Source organism: Nannospalax galili, unplaced genomic scaffold (assembly GCF_000622305.1).
Source record: "Nannospalax galili isolate Female #2095 unplaced genomic scaffold, S.galili_v1.0 scaffold63, whole genome shotgun sequence".
NCBI classification, from domain to species: domain Eukaryota; kingdom Metazoa; phylum Chordata; class Mammalia; order Rodentia; family Spalacidae; genus Nannospalax; species Nannospalax galili.
In genome coordinates this window covers 4429087-4450718 of record NW_008355272.1, presented here as the reverse complement: position 1 = coordinate 4450718, position 21632 = coordinate 4429087, and the positions used below count along the sequence as shown (strand labels likewise).

Here is a 21632-nt window from a genome sequence, read left to right as displayed (position 1 = left end):
TGTCTTTTTGAAGCAGGGTCTCCCTGTAGCCCCAGCTGTCCTGGAACTCACTATGTAGACCAGGCTGGCCTTGAACTCACAGAGATTCGCCTGCCTCTGCCTCCTGAGTGCTGGGATTAAAGGCATGCACCACCACGCCCAGCCACTTTCGAATTTTTATGCCCAGGGCTGCTTCATCCTTGCCCCAAGGCAGGATGATCCCGGAGTGGGGTCCTGTCCAGCGCTTGGCTCCCTGTCCAGTACTTGGCTCCCTCCCATGGGTCCCTTTTACCCAGAGAAGCTCTCAGCCCTCAGTTGATAGACTGCCTGTGGCCTCCTGCTGGAGGGCAAAGTTCTGGGCTTTCACTCCATCCTGCTGCCTGGAAGCTGTCTCCACATGGCTCCTGTGGGAGCTGGGGGACAGTGGCCTGTTTGGAAAGCTGAGGTACACTCTTCTCCTTGGCACACATTGTGGGTTCTTGCAGCAACTTGGCATTTGTAGAGGCTGAGGCAGAGCAGCTCTGGTTGGGTGTGACCAGGGGCAGTGCCTCCCACCCCAGCTCTAGGAGTGGCACTCAGCCGCCTCTGCCCACGCTTGCTTGGAGTGAGTTCACCTTCCAGAACCCCAGCTCTCCAACATTTCTGCCTCCTCTTCCTGGGTCCCCTGAGATTTCCCAAAAGCTCCCTTTTGCCTCCAGCTCTGTCCTGTTGACCAGACTCAGATGGGAGACACATTGGAGTGCAGTGGCAGCTGGGTCACTGATATGAGGCCCTGGGTCTGGCTGGGCCGAGAATGTCTCAAAGGAGAGGTGATCTTTTCTGGCTGAGGTGGATTAAGTGAGGTAGGCTGTGCTGCACCTGGTGAGAAATCCAGTCTTCTGGGCGTGTCCCTCTTCATATCTGAGGCCAAACACCTGGGTGTTTATACCAGGATGATCCAGTTAAATTCCTGTAGGAGTGACGCCAGTAGGCAGCCTCAGGCATCTCTCAACTCTAGGACTACAGCCAGGCCAGAGGTCACCAGATATTGGCACTAGGGCCATTCCTGTTCCCACCCTTCTCCCACCTGCCCAGATTAAGTGTTAAGGGACAAGGAGCTAGGAGGGAGCAATGGCCTGTAACTTCATGCTCTCTCCCTACCTCCTTCAGGATTGTGATGTGTCATGTTGCCAGATGGTTGTCTGGGGTCTGCTACTCAGGCAAGGTGGGCAGTGAGGGAGTAGACATGGTGACTAAAAGCCTCAGGGCTGGCCTCTCCCCAAGGCTGGCTGACTTCTTAAAGTAGCTCCCCCCCCCCTTCCTTCCACCTGCCTGTGACCTAATTGAAGCCATTGCCTCTAAAGTTACACTGCTTCCTAAAATAGTATTCACATGCAGCCACAGGGTGCTCTCTGCAAGCAACCAGCTCAAGGCAGAAATCGCCAGGCAAAACAGCTTCCACCTCGGAGGCCAAAATGACAGAGGAACTGGGAGGAGAGGCTGTCCATAGTCTTGGTGCTTCAGAGTGGCATATCCTCAAGATGCTAAGGCTGGCAGAGAAGGGCCATTTTGAAGCTGTGGTAGGAGGAATAGCCATAGGACTCAAGGGAAGCCTACACCATCAGCCTTCCCTTTTCTATCTAGTGCCCCTAGTGGCAGAATCTAGCAGTGTAGGGAAAGACAAATGGGGTTGGGGAGGTGGGGGGTGTCCCTGCTCCAGCAAAGGACAGTGATTTGAAGTCCAGTGACATTTACTTGATGCGCTACCCCAGTTACTGGCTACCCCTGACCAGCCAGCATTTGCCTCTCAACAATCTCATGGGTACTGAGGCTCCAGTGGCCACAGGCCTTAGCTTTATATTACATGGCATTCAAGACCTCACAGAGACACTCTTTCCTGATAACTCCCATGCCTCCATTCCTAACTCAGATGAAACATTCTAAAATTTAGTAAGGCCTGCCCTACCTAAGCACAGACTAACCTGGGTGCGTTCCAAGAACAGCATTCATCATGGTTCCCAGCGCATGGGAGGGTCCAGAACTCTGAGTGAGGAAATAGGTTCAGACAGTCACTGTGCAAGCAGAGTTAGACAAAAATGTCTGGACCCTGGGGCTTGTACAGGAAGTGATCCTTACTGCTTTAAGAGGAGGAAGGGTTCTCTACCTCCTTGTTTAGCCCACCCCTCCCTGCAGGCTCTGAAACCCGATCTAATCCCTTTGCACGAGGTTAATTTATTGGTCTATTGGGCTTTTCTTGGTGGCAAATTGCATTGTCTTTATTCCTGGGCTCCAGCTCTGGAGCAACTCACCACATTCCTAAGACTCCTTTTCTGGGTTGATCCTTCACACCCCCTCTGTGTCCCAACGAAATGAGTTTTGTTGGGTTTCTTTGTTATTCAAACAAGGTTGTAATAATCAGGCTATTATTCTGAGGGATTGGGCTTGATTAACAGTTCAAAGGAGGACACAGCTCTAGCTACACTGGTGCATGGAAATTTTTCTCCGCCCTGCTGGTGTTCAGAGATCCCTGATCCCTGATCTGCTTTTCTAGTTCCCAGAGGCACTGGGTCACTATGGGCAGAAAATAATGGAAGTCTGATGAGGATTGTGACTTCCATCTCTACCATGGCTCAGTCCACAAGGAAGTGACTGTGGAGCTCCCTCACAGACATGTGAACTGCTACCTGTGCACCCCAGTGAATGTGGCAATGGGCAAATACTTGTTCTGGGGACCCTTGACACATGGAAGTCCCAGGTTTCTACCAGAGACAGAGCTGAGCACTGGTTATAGGGTGAGCATGGGTGTGAAAAAGAGCATCAAATTTCCAAAGATGCTTTGAGTGTGAGCATAGGAGAGGTGTGTCAGGATGAAGATGAGGGGACCCTGTTCTTGGGAGACCAACAGACAAGTGGAGACATTGCAACATGGTGGCCACTTTCTAAGGTCACCCAAGTTGGAGGCCAGTTGAGGCCAAAGCAGCTGGAGGGTCATGTCAGAGAAGGCAGTACTAGTAAAGAAGCTGGGTGCTCCTTCAAACACATCACATAACAAATGTCGAGTGGTTATATTTTAGACTTTTCTGTGTGACTCTAGAAAACAGCAGAGAAAGAGGTCCTGAGAAGCAGCTGGAGGTATCTAGACCAGGAAGAAACAACTCTGCCCTAGCAAGGGTGTGTGCCACAGGGACAACTGAAGATGGCCGGCTCCCCTGTTCTATGTCTCCATGGTGGCATAGATCTATAATAATGGCTCTTGGGAAGTGGAAGCAGCAGGGTCAGGTGTTCAAGGCCAACCTGGTCTACATGAGACCATCTCAACTCTAAAACAAGAAAAACAGTGAGCCTTGTGTTCAGTCACAAAGTGATCCTGAGTGTTCAGGATAAAGTAGTTCACTCTGACAGGCATGGAGCATTGGCTATACTGGGCCAAGACAGAAGTGAATGAGTGGCTCATGTGATTGCCAGGGGTCCCAAACCAAGTGCCAAGAGTCAGGGAACCCACCCTGTCCTGCAGACATTGCCTGAGTCCCACCTATTGAGCTAGGTCCTCTGCCTTGCCTCCTGGGGTTCTAGGACAAGTTCAGGGGCTTCCCATTGATGAGTCCAGGAAGGGCTGCTGTCCTTGCAGGCCTCTGGATTCTCCTGTTTTTTCAAGTTGTTATTCTTGGATAATAGCTCATCCTAAAGTTCCAGGACTCAAGAAAGCCTGAGTCAAAACAAAATGCACAAAACTCACAATGTCTCCTCACAAGCTGTTAAGGAGCAGCAGACTCTGTGAGGTACCTTTGTACTTTATGTGGGGGTGTTGGTGAGGTGAAGCCAAGGGTAGCAAGGGTTAAAAGAGAACCCAAAAGCAGCTTCAGCCCCCAAATGATTAGAAATAGAAAAACAGAGCTGGTGAGATGGCTCATCAGGTAAAGGTGCTTGCCACCAAGCCTGATGAACTGAATTCAATTCCCATAACCCACATGGTGGAATGAGAGAACCAAATTCTAAAAGTCCTCTGCCCGCCACATGCATACTATGATGTGTGTGCATGCAGACATGACACAAATAAATAAATGTAAAAAAAAAAAAAAAAAGTTTTTGAAGAAAAAGAAGCCAGGCCTTGTAGTGCTCACCTTTAATCCCAGTCCTTGGAAAGCAGAGGCAGGTGGATCTCTCTGAGATGGAGGCAGTCTGGTCCACATAGTGATTTCCAGGCAGCCTGGGACTAAGGAGACCCTGTTAAAGAAAAGAAAAGAAAAAGAAATAGAGGACTAGAGAGATAGTTCAGCAGTTAAGAGCACTGGCTGCTCTTACAGAAGCCCCAGGTTCAGTTCCCAGCACCCACACGGCAGCTAACAACTGTCCATAACTCCAATTCCAGGAGAATCCAGTACCCTCTTCTGATCTCTGCAGGCACTGCATGACACGGGTACACTTACACACATGCAGGCAATACAGTCATATACATAAAATAAAAATAATAAATAAAATATTTTTTAAAAGAAAAAAGAAATAGGAAAACATCCTAACCTCTAATTCTGTTGAACATATTGGGACCAGTTGAGGTGAGGCCATGTTCTCTCTCGTGTGCAATCCCCAGGCAGGAACAGGAAGTAGTCGTTCTATGTGTAGGTCAGTGAGCACCTTCTGCTGTGCTGAAGGTATCAAGAGGCTTGCCAGAAAGGCTGCTTTCCTCTCCTGCGTGCATAAGTGACTATAAGGTCTATTACATGCTCTCAAATGCTTTTTTCTGCTCTCCTTGAATGCTGGTATCAGATATCCCAGCTTGCTGCCTAAAATGGCAACCTCTTGCTTTTTTTAAGATACAGCACATCAAAAATCACCCTTTCTGGGACCTCTGGTAGAGGATACCACAGCTTTTGCTCCTGTTACCAGGCCAGGTTACCTATATGTACCTGACCTTCAAGAGGCCTATGGTCATTGATTGAGTACAATAGACACAGGGTGCAGGGTAATACTTATAGGGGTAAAGGGCTTCTCAGCTCACTGCCCATGAAGAAAGTCTACTCTTGGCATCTCTGAGAGGCCCCCACAAGGTTCTTAAAAAATGACAGCCTCAGGAGCTGGAGAATTGGCTCAGCGATTAAGAGTGCTGACTGCTCTTGCAAAGGATCAGGGTTTGATTCCCAGCACCCACATGGCAGTTAATAACCATCAGTAACTCCAGTTCCAGGGGAATCTGACACCTTCTTCTGACCTCCTCAGGCATTGCATGGCATGGGTGCACTTATATACATGCAGGCAATTCACTCATACACAAAAAATAATGAATAAAATATTTAAGAAAAAAAGAAATGACAGCCCCATACATACATCACTTCAGACTGACAGGCCCCAGAGTGTTGTGTTACAAGCTGAAGAGGTAGCAGAGGGGACCAGGCATACTCCCTTCTGGCCCCAGCTTATCCCTCTCAGTATCATCTTGCAAGCTGTCTCCCTGCCCTGAGCTCTAATGTCTCCATCCACAGTGGAGGTGCTCAGCCTTCCTCTGAAGCTCCAAGGAAAGTTTATAAGACTGGTTCAAGGCAGCAGGGAAACTCCAGGAGTCAGAGACAGGTCATTTCACAGCAGCATCTGCCTCTGGCAGCCCTCCACAGGCCTTTGTACTAGGAGGACACAGAATCCATTTGGCATGTGACCACAACACAACCAGGCAGGGGAATAGACCACAGCATGTTTGGGGGCCCTGGAGAACTGGTCATTCTCAGGTGATGTCTCTAGGAAAGACTTCTGGTGAATGCACTTTTTTTTTTTTGGTCTGCCTGCTTCTGCTTCCCAAAATGCATGTGCCACCACGCCTGTGAATGCACTTTCAAAAGCATAGAAATTGGGACTGAAGTGGATAAAGTGATTGTTGTGCAAGCTTGGGAACCTTTCTTTGGATCCCAAGCACTCACTTATAACAGCCAGGCATGGTTGAGCATGTCCGTAACCCTAGCACTGGGAAAATGGAGACAGGTGAATCCTGGGAGCTTGCTGGCCAGCCAGTCTAGTCAAAACAGCTGCAAGTTCAGTGAGCATTTTAGTTACTTTTTCTGTTGCTGTGAAACCACCAAAAGCAACTTGGGGAGGACAGGGTTTATTTTCTCTTACAACTCATAGGTTCTGGGCTATCACTGAGGAAAGTCAGGGCCAGAACTCAAGACAGGAGGAACCTGGAGGCTGGAACTGAAGCAGAGACCTTGGAGGAATGCTGCTTACCTGCAAACAGGTGGGAGCTTGGGGACTAAGCCGTGGTTGCCTCCTTCCTGTGGAAAGGAAGCTAGGAAGGAGCTATTCAAAGCCACACACCTGCTTAACTATCTGTTGGAGGGGAATAATAAATTTGGAGGCTGTCATAAAATTAAGGCAACATGTGTATACATCTGGTATGTTATAAATCTTTGAGTCACATTAGCATTATTCCCTCTAAAATGACAACTGGACAGAGCAAAGCTAACCACACAAAACTCTTTCATGGAGCTTCTTTCTTGAGTTCTGCAGATTTGCTCACATCAGCACCTCTAGCCCCTTCTCTGACACATTCGAATGGCTCAGAGAGTCAGTGCATTTTCATGTGGTCACACAGCTGTGGACTTTACCCTGGTTGCTGCCCCATACTGCCTCCCAAAGTGTGGTCCCCACTTTAAAAAATTTTTACTTACTACTTTTATTTTATGTGTATGAGAGTGTTGCCTGCATGTATGTAAATACACCAATGTCATGCAATGCCCATGGAGATCAAAAGAGGGCATTGGATCCCCTGGAACTGGAGTTACAGATAGTTGTTAGCCGCCATGCAGGTGTTGGGAATCCAACCTAGGTCCTCTGCAAGAGCAGTCAGTCCTCTTAACCACTGAGCCATCTCTCCAGCCCCGTGGTGCTCAGTTTTGTCAGGCTAACATGGCATTGCCCTATGACCCAAATCTTTCACTGAGTGCTTGCTGACACTGAAATCCCCTCTACCCCCAGGTCTCTCTGGGTAGAAAAACTACGTGTCCTGTTTTCTTTTCTTTCACAGAATCCAGAGTGTGTTGTTCACTTGCTCGGTAGCAAGGGTAAACCAGACTTGGCAAGTTCAGGACCCAGCACTTCCGAGTGCACCATTGCCCAAGAAGTGTCTAGGAGGTAGAGGCATTTTGGGGTGTTATGAAAACTTCATGAAGGATGGGGTTATGACAGCAGGAAGTGCCCTGAGTCAGGCGCAAGGGCATAAAGCCTGGGGCCACCCAGGCTAGTGGGGCAGGAGTCAGCAGACAGAGAAGCAAGAGCCCACTTTGCTGTGTCTTGATCAGCACCCTGTCCTTCTGCAGAGCCAATGGAATTGTACCATGTCTGGGTCACCTCTGGGTAAGAACAGGTCTTTGTGAGGCTATAAGATGACAGAGCAAGTAAAGCTAAGTCTGCCTGGTCCTTTGGCGTCCATCCAAATGGTACCTTCATTAATACTACCTGCTTCTACAGAAGATAGTGGGAGAGCCCAGGAAGGAGAGGAAAGAAGGGTGAGGTTTTCACCTCTCTATCAGTCAGTGCAGGCTGTGTACCACCACACAAGAAACCTAAGAAACACCATTCTTCATCGTTCTGGAAGCTGGAAATCCGAGTTGGAGCCAGCACATGGTTGGGTTCTGGGGAGGTCCTCTTCTTGACTTGCAGACTGCTGACTTCTTTAGCATCTTGTAGTACAGAGAGAGCAAATAGCAAGCTCTGCTGCCTCTTTAAGGGCACTAATGCCATAACAGAGCCCCATCATCATGACCTCATCTAAGCCTACAGAGTTCTCAGAGGCTACCATCCAAATATCATCATCCTGAGGGTGGGGATTTCAGCCTGCATTTGAGGGAGCAGTTCAGGACTGGTGAAAGGGAGGTGGAAGATGAGGTGGTAGGCTGATACCATTGGTGTCTATGAGGAGTGTGGGCCTCAAACAATCAGGGTCCTGGGCTGGTCCAGGGTGAGTGTGACTGAAGTGTGTGGACTGAAGTGGCGTGATGTGAGTCAGGGTGGGAAGGAGAATACACTGAGCTGTGGAAAGCCAGCTCAGTCCTCACTGTGGGGTCATCAAAGAGGGAGGAAGGGCTGAGCCCAAACTGGAGCAGGGCTGGAGCATTACTCTGAAGAGGACGATAGAAGAGGATGGCTGCCATCCATATTTTTCCCTTCCCCTGCCCATGACATTTAACCTTGGGACATTGTTCTACTCAGAGGCTTTTATTAGTCTGGGGACCCTGTTTGCTGCCTGTTATCCTTTAAGGCAAGATCTACCTCTACTTTGCAGTTGAAGAAACTGAGGCAGGGTCACATCTCACAACTACTTTCAGGGAAAGAAATGAAACTGAGCCCAGTGCCTTCCCTCCAGTGTCCACCCAACATGACCACCATCATCCTCAGATCTCTCAGTTCTCTGTCCCGTCCTGGGAAGTAGCATGAAGAACATTCTCCATGTGGCTAAGAAATGGAGTAAATGACACAACAAAGTCCACTTAGGGTCCCAGAGCCTGCCCGGGGGGAGGAAGCTCATGAGGCCTAGTATTCTGGGTGCCAGGAGAGTGACCTCTATTGCCACTTGCCAGCTACAGATGCACACCCATGCTCGATTTGGAGATGCCCAGCTCATAGAAGGGTAGGTTCCGGAAGGGGCCCAAGGGTCTGGGCAGTAAAGGGCCTCTTGGCCGTTCCGCATTGGTGATAAGGCAGTTTCATCCCCTCCTGTTTGCCCCCAACCCTGCCTGTAGTCCCTTCCTCTGATTCTTCCCACCAGCCCCATCTCACCTCAGAGGAAATGTCCTGTTAGCATACTATATAATACAGACTGTCGGGATCTAATTTAGCCCCTGTGACTGTTAAAAGGATGACCCAACTCTGAAACCTAGCTGCTGAGAGGTGGCCCAGGGACCTATAGACTGGGCCCCCAGGAACTTGAGGGAAGTACAGAACCCCAGGCCCAGCATATGGTGCTGTGTCAGCTCCCCACCACATCTGAGAGTGTTGCTCTGAGCAGGGTTAAGGGCCACATGTGCCTGGCAGGTCCTATTCAGTGATCCTAAATGATGCCCTTTCTGGTTACCTGGGAGAGGATTTTGGTCATAAACTTGTGACCAGCATGCCTCTTAAACCAGGTTTTCAAGACCATAGAGATAGCAGCTCCCTCCCCACCCCACCATCTTCCCTTTACAATGTCCTTTTCTCCTCTGGTCATGGCGAGGGTGGAAGTAGATTGAGGGTGGAGGTAGACAGAGCCTGATGCAGTTAGCACAGATTCTTGGTCTGATATTTCCTCTGGTACTTCTGTTTCCTATGGAGATTCTGAATCCTATGGAGTCTCTAAGGAGACATCTATAGACAGGGATGAGGACTGGGACACCAACCACATCCCTTCATGGTCTGTGTGCAGTCTGCCTGCTCCACCCACCCTGAGAAGCAGCCCCTTGGAACTAGTCAGCTAGTCAGCCTTGTGGCAGGTAGGGTACTCCGTGTTACAGGGAAGGATCCCCCAGAAAAAACTGAAGCCTACCGTGGGAGTCTGTCCTTCGTTGCCCCAGTGGAAGGACTGGCAAATCTATTAATAAGCCTGTCTCACTTACAGCTGCCATGAGCAGACACTGTGGGCCTACAGCTGTGTGAGATAAATCATTCATGCAACAGGTCTAATTGATATCCGTACTCCAGATTAGTATAAAGATGTAAGGTCACTTTCACAAGGTCACACAATGGCAGGAGTGAGGACACATACTTAATAATAAGGCTTAGATACCTGCCAAATTTCAGTTGCTTTTTGTTCCAATTCTTGAGGATAGGCTTGAAATGTAAGCAAGCATCTTATGCCCAAGGCTGTTTGGTCAAGCCCTCTTCCTGTATGGAAATACTGGTCCTTCCTCTTTCACACAAGTTGAGAATTGTTGGGAGGGCCCTTGATGGCCTTTTCTGCAGGTTGATCTGCTGCCTGGTCTCTTCTGGCGATAGCCGGTTATACAGAAGAATTTGGAAGGCTACACAGGGCAGGTTATCCCATAACTCACCATCAGTGACCATGTCTTATGGGTGGCACCATCTTAAGTGAGGTTTCCCCTGCACACCTGGCCACAGAGGTCTGTAGAAAGAGGCTTGGGATTGCTGGACCCTAACCTGATGGCATGTCTGCTACTTCCCACAGCCGTCTTCCCCTGCAAGATCCTCAAGTGCAACTCTGAGTTCTGGAGTGCCACATCAGGCAGCCACGCCCCTGCCGCTGACGACGTGCCGGAGTTCTGCGCTGCCTTGCGCACCTACGCCCTGTGCACACGGCGGACAGCCCGCACCTGCCGGGGCGACCTGGCTTACCACTCGGCTGTCCATGGCATAGAGGACCTCATGAGCCAGCACAACTGCTCCAAGGATGGCCCCACCTCGCAGCCTCGCCTGCGCACGCTCCCTCCGGCCGGGGATAGCCAGGAGCGCTCGGACAGCCCCGAGATCTGCCACTACGAGAAGAGCTTCCACAAGCACACGGCTGCCCCCAACTACACACACTGCGGCCTCTTTGGGGACCCGCACCTCAGGACTTTCACAGATCGCTTCCAGACCTGCAAGGTGCAGGGTGCCTGGCCCCTCATCGACAACAATTACCTAAACGTGCAAGTCACCAATACACCTGTGCTGCCCGGTTCTGCCGCCACTGCCACCAGCAAGGTAAGGGGATTGGGGAGCCTGGGCCAGACCAGCAGGATCGCAGGACTTAGGCCCTGTTGTTACCAGGATCCAGGCAGCCTCCAGAACCACCAGATTCTTATTGTCTGTAAAGGGGCAAATGATTTAGAAAAGGATGTTCTACAGAGTCTTTCTCATAAGATAAACCAGCCAAGAACCATGTCTATATTTTGCCTGGAGTGTGATATTTCTGTCTCTGAGGGGGTTGTGAAATATCTGTTCTAGTGTCAGAAATCAGCCTGTAATAGACATAGGTTTGATTTTTAATCAGGGAACAAGAATAGCCTAGCATAGCACAGATAGAAAACATTTGTGAATGAATAGGATATGGTAAGGATAAACGTTTGAGAAACAGCTTCTGATATGTGTGCCTGTAAATGTACAAAAGTACAGCACAGGAGGGGATGTAAAATGGATTTCCCACTAGCATTATGGTAAAGGAAAAAAAAACCAAGGAATTGGAAAAATGACTCAATTAGTAAAGTGCTTGTCACTCAAACATGAGGACCTGAGTTTAGATTTAGAAAGCTGGGCACAGGGTACGCACCTGTGATGTCAGTGCTGGGAAGGTAGAGACAGGAAAATCTCTGGAGTCCACTGGCCAGCCAATCTAGCTGAATTGGTGAGCACCAGGTTCAGCAAGAGACTTGGACTCAAAAAATAAGGTGGAGAAGTAATTGAGGAAGACACCTGATACCAACATCTGCTCCCCAACATGCGCCTACACCACACACAAAGTTCAGAAATAGTCCCAAAGCACTTACTCTCAAGGCTTCGGAATACTCTTGCCCTCAAACTGTATCTTGTTGGAAACATGTTAGAACCTGATCAAAGCCAGGGATGGTGGTGCATACCTCTTGTCCCAGCACTCGGAGGCAGAGGCAGTTGGATATCTGTGAGTTCGAGGCCAGCCTAGTCTACATAGTGAGTTCCAGGCCGGCTGGGGGCTAAAAAAACAAAAAAACAAACAAACAAACAAAAAACAACCTGAACCTGATCAAAGGAAGAGTCTGTGGTCAGTGTGTTTTCTCTGATGGAGCGGTGCTACACTGGACCAGCAGCCTTGCCTCTGCAAGGCCACAGTCCTGTGCAGGCATTTGCCCTGTGGCTGAATCTATAAATGCCACTGCCTATAGAAGATGGTGCTGCTGCTCTCTGCCCCCCTCCCTACCCCCAGGTTTTACACACTACTCCTGGCTAGTTTGACTACTGTGTATCTGGGGTGGGGCTGCACATAGGTTATTTTTTAAAACCCTCAATGGTTGTTAGAAATGTAGCTCAGTTATTAGAGTGCTTACTTAGCATGCATGAAGCCCTGAGTTCTGTCCCTAGCATTACTGGATATTGTGGCACATGCCTGTAATTCCAGTATGTGGAAGTAGAACAGGAGAATCATTAGTTCAAGGTCATCCCTGGCTACATAGTGAGTTTGAGAACAGCCTGGACTACATGAGACCCTGTCTCTGAAAGCCAAATAAATCCCTTAGCTAGGACTGTAAGATAGGATATAGGGACAGCCAAGATTGCTGAGTAGAAGTCCTGCCCTGTGTCTCCTTGCCTCACCTAGACACTGAGAGGTAGAGAGGACCGTGGGCATCTGGGATGGAGAAAGATAGAATGGAATGACGATAAAGAACCAGCTTTACTGAGTACCCCAGGAGCTCCTAGGTCACCTCGCTCCTCCTCCTTGGGATTAGCCCTTTCTGGTTAGTATAGCTCCTTTTGACAGAACAGGAGGCAGAGGGATCTCCCTACCCAAAATGCAGTTGGTGGGAAACCTTAACCTAGAATTTGGCCTCAGCCAGGGCAACTCTGGAGTCTGGCATGTTCTCTACACAGTCAGTTGAGGGCCACTCATTTTGTCACCGAAGGGGTGGTGGCAGGTGGCAGGTCTCAACTCCTGCTCACACAGCCAGTCGGAGGCAGCTGGACACGTGGTCCATGTCCTAGGAAAGGGGATTCCTATCCATTACAGACTCTCCCTCCCCTGCTCACTGTGGGGAGGGTCTCCAGTCACCTCAGGCTTGCCAGGAGATAAGGCATCAAGGCCATGACACAGTGCTGTCAGACAGTGGGGACATGTCTGCCCTCCTCAGTAGCTGGACCCCATGGATCTTCCAGGCTGGCTAAGAGACAGTGGGTCTATTTCCCCAGGAGCAGTGTGTTGGAAGACCCCATGTTGGGCAGTGCCAGGCCAGCCCACAAGGGCATTTCTGTTCCTTCCCTCTCCGCCACACCCCAGAAGAGATCAGTGAGGTGACCCAACAGCCAGGAAAATGCTCCATCCCTGCCACTTCCTTCTGCCCCGGTGGCCCTGGCTTATCCAAGTTCTCTTTCTTGGCTGTCCTGCTACATAGGAAATAAGAGGTCTTTGCCCATGAGCGCACTCCCAGGCCCTTAGCGCCAGATCATGACAGCTAGTGGGCAACAGATTTGTGGCCAGAGCACTCTTCTCCCTGTCCCCCTCCCAGCCCTCAAGCAGACTTAAGGGTGTCCCAGGCAAGGATCCAGTCACCTTCTCTACAGTCCCACAGGGGCTTACTACTCTGCCTCTCCAGAGCCAAGATAAATGAATGCTGGGCTCCTGACACTGTGGCTTTTAAATGAAGTAACAAACATAGCTCGGGAAGAGACCCAGTCTTCCTGCCCTATGCTTCAGGCCCCTGAGGGCTGGCAGTTGAGCACATAGGGAGGAGACCTGAGCATATGAAAGGATGCCTACCCCAAGTAAATGTGACAGCAGAGTCCAACTGTAGAGCTGTGTGTGATCAGGGAAGTTGGAACATGGCCTCTGCTACCTTGGCAGTGTACTGTGAGGTAACATGCCAGGGCTTAGACCCTCTGGACACTCCTTCAGCTATCAGCTAAGGCACACCCAGATCTCAGCACAGCAGTGCTATCTGCAAACCACATGGGTTAAATTTTCATTCGATTTTGTGTTTCTTTCAGTCCCTCCACCCATCTTTCAGATGTCTGCTCTAATCCTGACTGATTAATGCCAGGCTCTGGGCACCTCAGAACTGCCTGAGCAGGAATAGGAGGCCCTTCCCACCCAGGTCAGCCTGAAGGTTTCCAGAAGGGTATGGGGTTGTCTGGCAGAGTTTTGCCAGCCTGGCCCTTCCTCTGTGACCTAGCCACCTTTGATCTCAGTGGGCAGAGAGCTCTCAGGCCCCATCAGCCTGGCTCTGCTAGACACTAGTGACAGCATCTACACCTGTGGCCAAACCAAACTCAAAACTCAAACCAGACTGGGAGCCCTGTAGTCCCCAGATGAACTGCCTCAGTGGCTGATTTCCAGGGCTCAGACACTCTCCTGTGCTTTGAACCTCCGAGGCCCCCCAGGTATCTGCATGCTCTCTGATTTAGCAATGTGGATTCTTCCTTCATGCCAGCCTGAGTGCTGAGCTGCCCTCCCTGCACGTAGCTCAAGGGCCCTGGGAACTAGGAGGCCCTGCCACTGAGGTGGCCCAAAATGACAGTGAGCATTGCTAGTGACGGAACAAGGAGGATTGGTGCCTTGAGAGAAGCAAGGGCTGTGAGGGGCTTTCATCACCAAGGTGGCAGGGCCTTTTTTCACCTCCTCCCACCTGACCCCAGACTCTAACTCCAGTAGCCCCTCTCCTGGCTTCTCAGAGCCTGCCCAGTCCCCACCTGGCCCTTACTCTAACCTCACAACCTCTAGCCTTGCCCACCCTCTGTTGCAGAAGCTCATATGCAAGAAGCCTGGCCCCAAACATACAGGGCCTCTTCCAGGGCCTTTACTCATTCCCAGAGCACAGCCGTTATCACTCCTCTACACGTGCAGCCAAGACTGAGTGTTCTCTAGTCAGGCAGTCAGTTCCTACTCCATTTCCCTTCTCCCAGCTCTGCTGTTTATGCCCACTTTACAGGCAAAGAAACTGAGGCTTGGAGGACAAGAACTGGACTCTTTGTCTCCTCCTCCCTCTTCACCCTTGTTAGTTTTCCCCCTAATACTCACCAACCTGTTGCACTGCAAATTCATCTACTTGGTCAGTGACCTGCAGAGATTTTGAAATCTTGCTCTTTTCTGTATCCCAGCCCTTAGCTTCATACTGTGTGTGTGTGTGTGTGTGTGTGTGTGTGTGTGTGTGTGTGTGTGGCACCAAGAGGCCTGAGGGCCCCTTTGGGAAGAAGGACAGCAAAGGCAGAGAGGCAGCCGTCCATGGTGGGTTGGCAACAGGCCGCCAGGCTTTCGACAGGCCCCCTTCATGCTGTTACTTGCGGTTGCGTCCCTGGCACCAGTGCCAAGGAGTCAGGCAGCCTGTCAGCCTTCCAAGAAGCTGTCTCCATGAGAGATGGCAGTTCGAGCCAAACCAGCCTTTCCTGTTCCGGGGAGACTGATGGCACTTAGAAAGCAGGAGCCCCCTTCCCCATGTCTGTGTGACCTTGTATACCAGACAAGGACAGCAGAACCCCTCACCTTGGCCTTCCTCCAGTGGCAGGACCACCCACACCCAGGACCACCCTGCTGGCCCACCTCTAACCCTGCAGGCACCGCCATATCACTGTGGGCAAGCTGTTGGCTGTGAGGCTGAATCGTATGAAGTTGCTGTTTTCATAGGTCAGGGACTGGAGAATAAGAGAATAGCTGCGGTTTCCTGGAGTCCAAGGCTTAGAACTCTGTGCAGCAGGGATAGGCTTCATTCAACCACCTGTGACAACCCAGTGCATACTGAAAATGTGAGCCCCAGGGAGGGAAACAGGAAATAGAATCCCATGCTCTGGGAACTATGTGGGGAGCTATATGGCGAGGGTCTCCTGAGCTCACCTTCTGGGACTCAGACCTCCTCATCCTTGCCCTCACAGAGCTTCAGAATGGAGCCATCAAGGTACACAGTACCCAGGACCACACGGCTGTGGGAAGATACTCATTTCTTTTAAAAGTCAGAAGGAAGGCCAGGTGTGGTGGCGCACGCCTTTGATCCCAGCACTAAGGAGGCAGAGACAGGTGAATCTGTGAGTTCGAGGCCAGCCTGGTCTACATAGTGAGTTCCAGGCCAGCTGGGGCCACAGGGACCCCCTGTCTCAAAAATACCAAAAAAAAAAAAAGTCAGAAGGAAAACATGAATATGACCCAGCCCAGACTGTATTAATTTTTATATTATTGGAACCTGAAAGTGCTGAGGGGGGTTGTTTTGTTTTGTTTTTATTTCTATGGAGGAAGGGGTTCTAAAGGGAAGGGCAGGGTGCCCTAGCCCCTAAGAGTCGCATGCAGTCTGTCCCTTGCAGAGGCCCTCCCCTGCAACCTGCCTATAGAACAGTGAGAAGAGAAAGTCCCAGGGCTTCTCAGTTCCCAGGCTTCCTGGAAGCCACCACCTGCTGCCTGATCACCTCTAACCTTACACCGGCATGGGGGATCCACAGAACAAGGATAATGCTGAGCAGAGGGGACACCTCCACTGGCCCTGACCACCATGATGGCCTGCTTAGCCTGAGGCATGCAGCAACCTCTAGGCCCCACTTCCCAGGCCTCTGACTTCCCTCCCTTCAGCCTCCTAGGCACTTTCCAGCTGTGGCCAGCCACCTGGCACTGTAGCCAAACATCCCTGGTGAATGCCACGGTCCCCACACTTGGCCTTCCTGGCCTGCCTGTCTGGGACTCTGAGTACTGGCTTCTCCTGGTTGCCATCCCCATCCAAGCTACTGTTTTCCTTCTCTGGTTTCTGGTCCTTGTCTTATACCTGCTAGGCCAGAAACTCTCTTAAAACTTTGAACATTACCCTTGACCCATAAGCCTCTTAGGTTGTCACCATGGCCCCCTCCACTACCACACCTCCAGAGCATCCAGCCTCTTCAGCTAGGCCCCGTGCCGGCAGCCCACTTCCCCTTCTGGGCCTCTTAAACCGGCAGATTCTCTGAGGTAGAGAGTGGGGATACTATATACCCGGAGCCCTATCATCCCATCTTCCAGCTGTCCAGTCTCTCTCACTCTCCTCTCTCACTCTCCTCTCTCTCTCTCTCACTCTCTTTTTCTGTGAGCTTTGCTCTACAGAAAGGATAGTGGTACCTAGGCCTGGGAAAGGACAGTACAAGCGTTGAAGGGAGGGTGGTGGTAGGAAGCTCCAGAGGTTCTGGGTGCCACCTCTCCCCATATGCCCCCCTCCCTTCCTGGCTGCTTTGGGCTGGATTTCCAGGCTCCAGCTGCACTCCAGAGCTTCTTCTGGCAAAACAGCTGGGTCCTGGAGAGCAGTGAAGGCCCAAGAGGGGGTGCTTTTTCCTGTATCACTCTTTCTCCAGCCTGGCATCCTTTCTGGCTAGGCTCACGGCGGAAAGAATGGCCAGACACCTCATGCAGTATGACAGGAGAAAAGTCACATTACATTCACCCTCTTCCCAAGCTGTCCAGCATCCTATTCTACAGGCTAGTTGCCATATGATCCCAGAGGCTGGAAACCCAAAACTTGTCTCATTTCTGCCCCTTGTGGCAATGTGACCTTGGGCAAGTTACTGCACCTCTGTGAAAAACCCCGGGTGTCACCTGCTCTTCCAGTGCAAGAGGAGACTAGGAGTAATAAATGCAGTGCTTGGCATGTATGTGCAGCTAGTATGGTTGTGTCTGTGGCTCTAAGGAGGACAGGTACTACAGGGCCTGCTCAGCCCTCTGCCTCCCTGAAGCAACTCAGCCCAGCCCTTCACCTGTAGGGATGGGCTCGATTTGAAATGGTCTTCCTGCTCTGGCCCAGATGGGGCTATACCTGTAACCTGAAGCCTCTGGTTCTCTTTGGTTGGTGAGGAGCACCTTGATTCTTTCCCTCTTCCTCCTACTACCCAGCTTGGTGTGACCCCTGAAGCCGCTTTGAGGCCATGGCATCTGGTCTCCTGCTTGATGGATATTTCCCACTCATCTCTCTTTGAGCATCATAATCTTCCATTCCACTTGCTGGTAGGCTCCATCTCCAGCAGCAATTGCACTGTAAGTGCTGTTGGCACCTTGCAGGATAGTCAGTAGGGCTGGTCTTTCCAGGCTTCCCACCCTCTAGTAGCGTGGGCATCCCCTGGTTCATGGCAGCATCACTCTGGTCTCCGCTTCCCTGGTCACTATACCTTTCTCTCCTGGCTCTGTTGCACTCAGCCTCCCTCTTCTGTAGACACTTGTGATCTGGGCCCACCCACATAATTCAGGATATCTCTATCTCACTATCCTTAACCCAGCTGTATCCACCAAGCCCCTTTGCTATATAAGGTAGTGCTCATGTGTTACAGTGGATTGGGGCTTCAAGGTTTGGGAGTCTGTTTTTAACCTGACCATAGTGGACCAAGAACCTTTTGTTTTATTTATTTATTTATTTTGGTCTTTTTGAGACAGGGTCTCACTGTAGCTCTAGCTAGCCTGGAATTCACTATGTAGACCAGGCTGGCCTTGGTCTCACAGAGATCCACCTGCCTCTGTCTCCCAAAGGCTGGGATTAAAGCTACCATACCCAGCTAGGGCCTTTTATTTTTAATTGGCTGTGCTTTTATCTTTACAGTTCACTTCCCACTACAGCTATCGAATGAGCTGATTTTCTAGTTATGGTAGTGATCTAAAGTTTTTCTAAGTAAAAACAAACAATGCTAGCTGTAAGTAAATATTAAGCATATAACAGTGCAGTTGGTATTGAGCTGTGACCACCATGGGGAAGGGAGTGTCCTTGGCCAACATGGGGAAGGGAGGGTCCTTGGCCACCATAGGAAGAAAAAAAGGCCCTTAACCACCATAGGGAAGGGAGGATCCACAGCATCCCAGTCCCTCCTCAAAGGCCAGAGCATCTCCCCACATCCTGACTCACTTTCCTCTGTCTCCTTTTCTCTAGCTCACCATCATCTTTAAGAACTTCCAGGAGTGTGTGGACCAGAAAGTATACCAAGCTGAGATGGATGAACTCCCAGCTGCATTTGCTGATGGCTCTAAGAATGGTGGAGATAAACATGGGGCCAACAGCCTGAAGATCACAGAGAAGGTATCTGGCCAGCATGTGGAGATCCAGGCCAAGTACATCGGCACCACCATTGTGGTACGCCAGGTGGGCCGCTACCTAACCTTCGCAGTCCGCATGCCTGAGGAGGTGGTCAATGCTGTGGAGGACCGTGACAGCCAGGGCCTCTACCTCTGCCTACGGGGCTGCCCACTCAACCAGCAGATCGACTTCCAGGCCTTCCGAGCCAATGCTGAGGGCCCTCGCAGGCCAGCAGCTGCCAGTCCCTCTCCTGTGGTCCCTGAGACGTTCCCATATGAGACAGCTGTGGCCAAGTGCAAGGAGAAACTGCCCGTGGAGGACCTGTACTATCAGGCCTGTGTCTTTGACCTCCTTACCACTGGCGATGTGAACTTCACACTGGCCGCTTATTACGCCTTGGAGGATGGCAAGATGCTCCACTCCAACAAAGACAAACTACACCTGTTTGAAAGAACTCGGGAACTACCAGGTGCGGTGGCCATGGCAGCACTGCCCCTAACCCCCCAGCTGTTCATTGGTACCCTCACACTCCTGGCCCTGCTGCCTGTGTTCTGGTAGACACTTGCCACATAGGATGCAGAGGGAGATGCAGACTCTGCCCAAGCCTTACCCCTGGCATCTCCTTCACCTGAGGACCCAAGTCACCATCAGGATACAGCCCAGCAGGTGGGCTCCCTATAGCCCAGTGGTCTCTGCACTGATTAGCAGAAGAGGTGGCCTCTGGCTGGTTGCCTGTGCAGAGTTCCCTCAAAGCCATCCTCAAATATCTTGGCCAGGGCTCAGGGCCTGGGACAGCCCTCCCCTCTCTCTAGTGCACGTGACAAGGTTGTGGTGATTGGTGCTGTGATGTTTGTGACAGTAGAGTTGTGTGAGAGGGAGACCAGCTCCCTCCACCCTGACCCCACTGTGTGAATGTGCAAACCAGAGTCCCCTAAGCTGAAGCCCCACCCCCACCACCAGAGAGACACTGGGAAAGTCGGCTCCTTCCATTCCCTACCAATGCACTGAGACAGGCCCGGCTGACTGCTGCACACCCATTCATGGGGCCTCTTGCGCCCACCCACACGCACACACACTCTTACACAAGCACACTCGCACACACTAAGCCCGTGGGGACAACCCAGCCAAGCACTGTGTCAGTAGGGCTCAGGCATCTGCAAGGCTCCTTTCCCAGGCAGGGCCTCCTTAACAGTAGGACACTCCCAGAGGACACACTACTCCACATCTTTAGCAAATGGATGTAACCTTGGAGCCACTAGGCTGTGCCCTCCTGATACCTTCCCACCCAGTGCTACCCTGGTGCTAGGCAGAGATTGCCCTGTGCATCCAGCTGCTGTAGACGTGAGTTAAAGGCGCCATTCCTAGGCACCTCCCTGGAGAGTCCCACAGTTGAAGGGAGGATGTCTTTTGATACAGTGTCTAAACAATGCCACTCATGGACTCCAATACCTGTCTCTGGCTCTACCCTCCGCCCCATTTCCCACTGTACTTAGGAAATCAAAGGAAATCAAAGTGCTTCATTCTAAATGTCTCAACAGAGAAGTAATCCTCTGGCTTCTGTTCCTCACCAGTAGATGTAAGAGTGCCTGGCAAGGGCCCTGGGGCCTGGTGGGGGGCAGAGTGAGAAAGAGACTCAGTGGATAGGGCCAGCTGGCCTGCCCCATCCTCTGCTCTCTCCTCACCTGCCATCCCCCAGACCTCCCTGGCTGCTGGTCAGCAGCCCCACTCCCTGCCTCAGTCCCTCTTAGCTGGATTTCCAGGAGAGGAATAGTGTCTGAGAGGCCTTCCAGCCTCAGGTACCCTGATAGCATCTCTTCCCACAAGACCCTTAAGTCCTGTGGCCAGAGGCCTGTCACTGGGAGCCCAGCCCTCCTTCCTTAAGCCCAAGATGAGTGCCCATGCACAGAGCCCAGAGCCATTCCCATCCCTGCTGCTGTTCCAGAGCCCAACCCCCACCCCTCCACCCCCTGCCAAGGACCAGCACAGTTATGTCGCTGGTCAAATGGGCCACCTGCTAGTGGCCCTACAGCTCTCTCTATCCCCACTCAATGTTTGCAGCAGCCCTCCGCTGCTCTCCAGGGACCTCTCATACACTGGCCAGGAGGCTGCAGAACCTGCCTCGCCCCTCCCTCCCAGAGGTCCTATCCCCTGCCAAAACCACATGGGTGGCTGGGTGGGGCTCAGCTCAGCCCTTCCCTCTCCCTGCTGGTTGTTTTTTGTTTTGTTTTGTTTTTGTTTTTTTAGCTATCCCTATGTTGGAAGTAAAAAGTTGAAGCACTTTATTTTGGTTGTGTTTGATCACGTTCTGCTTGGAAGTGGGGACCCCTCACTGCGTCCACGTGTCTATGACCTGTGTGGAGTGTCACCGCGTGTACATACTGTAAATTATTTATTAATGGATAAATGCAAGTAAAGTTTGGGTTTTTTTGTTGTTGTTTTGTTAATTTTCTTTTAGATGAGATGTTAGAGTTTGTTTTCTAAACAGAGTTTGGTTCCTGGGGGGTTAAAGGGTGACTTTAGATGGTGGATGTTCCCCACAGCAAGTGTGTCAAGAGGGGTTGTGCTGTGCATGTGTGTGCCCAAGTGTTGGGGACAAGTGAGATTCAGTGACTTCACCATAACCACCACAGCCCTTGTGAAGATTAGTTTTCTTCCTTCCCTTGAGTAGTACAGGGAACTTGGTGAAGCCAGCCTCCCTTGCTCTGGGAACACTGGAGCAGACTGATGACCTCATGGTGAAGGGTTATGACTTATCTTCTAGGACAAGGTTAGGGGTCAGAGGAGCTGGCCTGAGTCCACGATAGCTCCATCCCAGCCAACTTGCCAGCCCAGAAGTCCCAGGCACAACTCAGCACAACTCAGCACTCCCACCCTCCCTGAGTGTTGCCTCCATACCCAGTCCAGGAACCCAGTGACATATTCCATTGGAACCACTGACCACACCAGTGTGCAGCCAGGTCCACTTCTGGCTCTGATTACATGTCACCACCACCCCCCCCCCAAAAAAAAAAAAAACAATCCAGGGGTTCGGTGCGGGGGTTT

The 21632-nt window shown here is 51.1% G+C and overlaps 1 protein-coding gene across 2 annotated transcripts in view; it reads left to right on the top strand.

Annotated features, from left to right (window-relative positions):
• Positions 1-21021, top strand: part of Rgma (repulsive guidance molecule BMP co-receptor a) — a 45587-nt gene extending 24566 nt beyond the window's left edge. For both annotated transcript variants that reach the window (XM_008852338.3, XM_029555673.1), the window contains 2 exons: positions 10100-10614; positions 18447-21021. In XM_008852338.3, coding sequence (XP_008850560.1) covers positions 10100-10614; positions 18447-19148 — 1217 coding nt within the window. In that variant the 3' untranslated portion in view covers positions 19149-21021. The remainder of the gene's footprint in view (positions 1-10099; positions 10615-18446) is intronic.
• Positions 21022-21632: the final 611 nt, after the last annotated feature.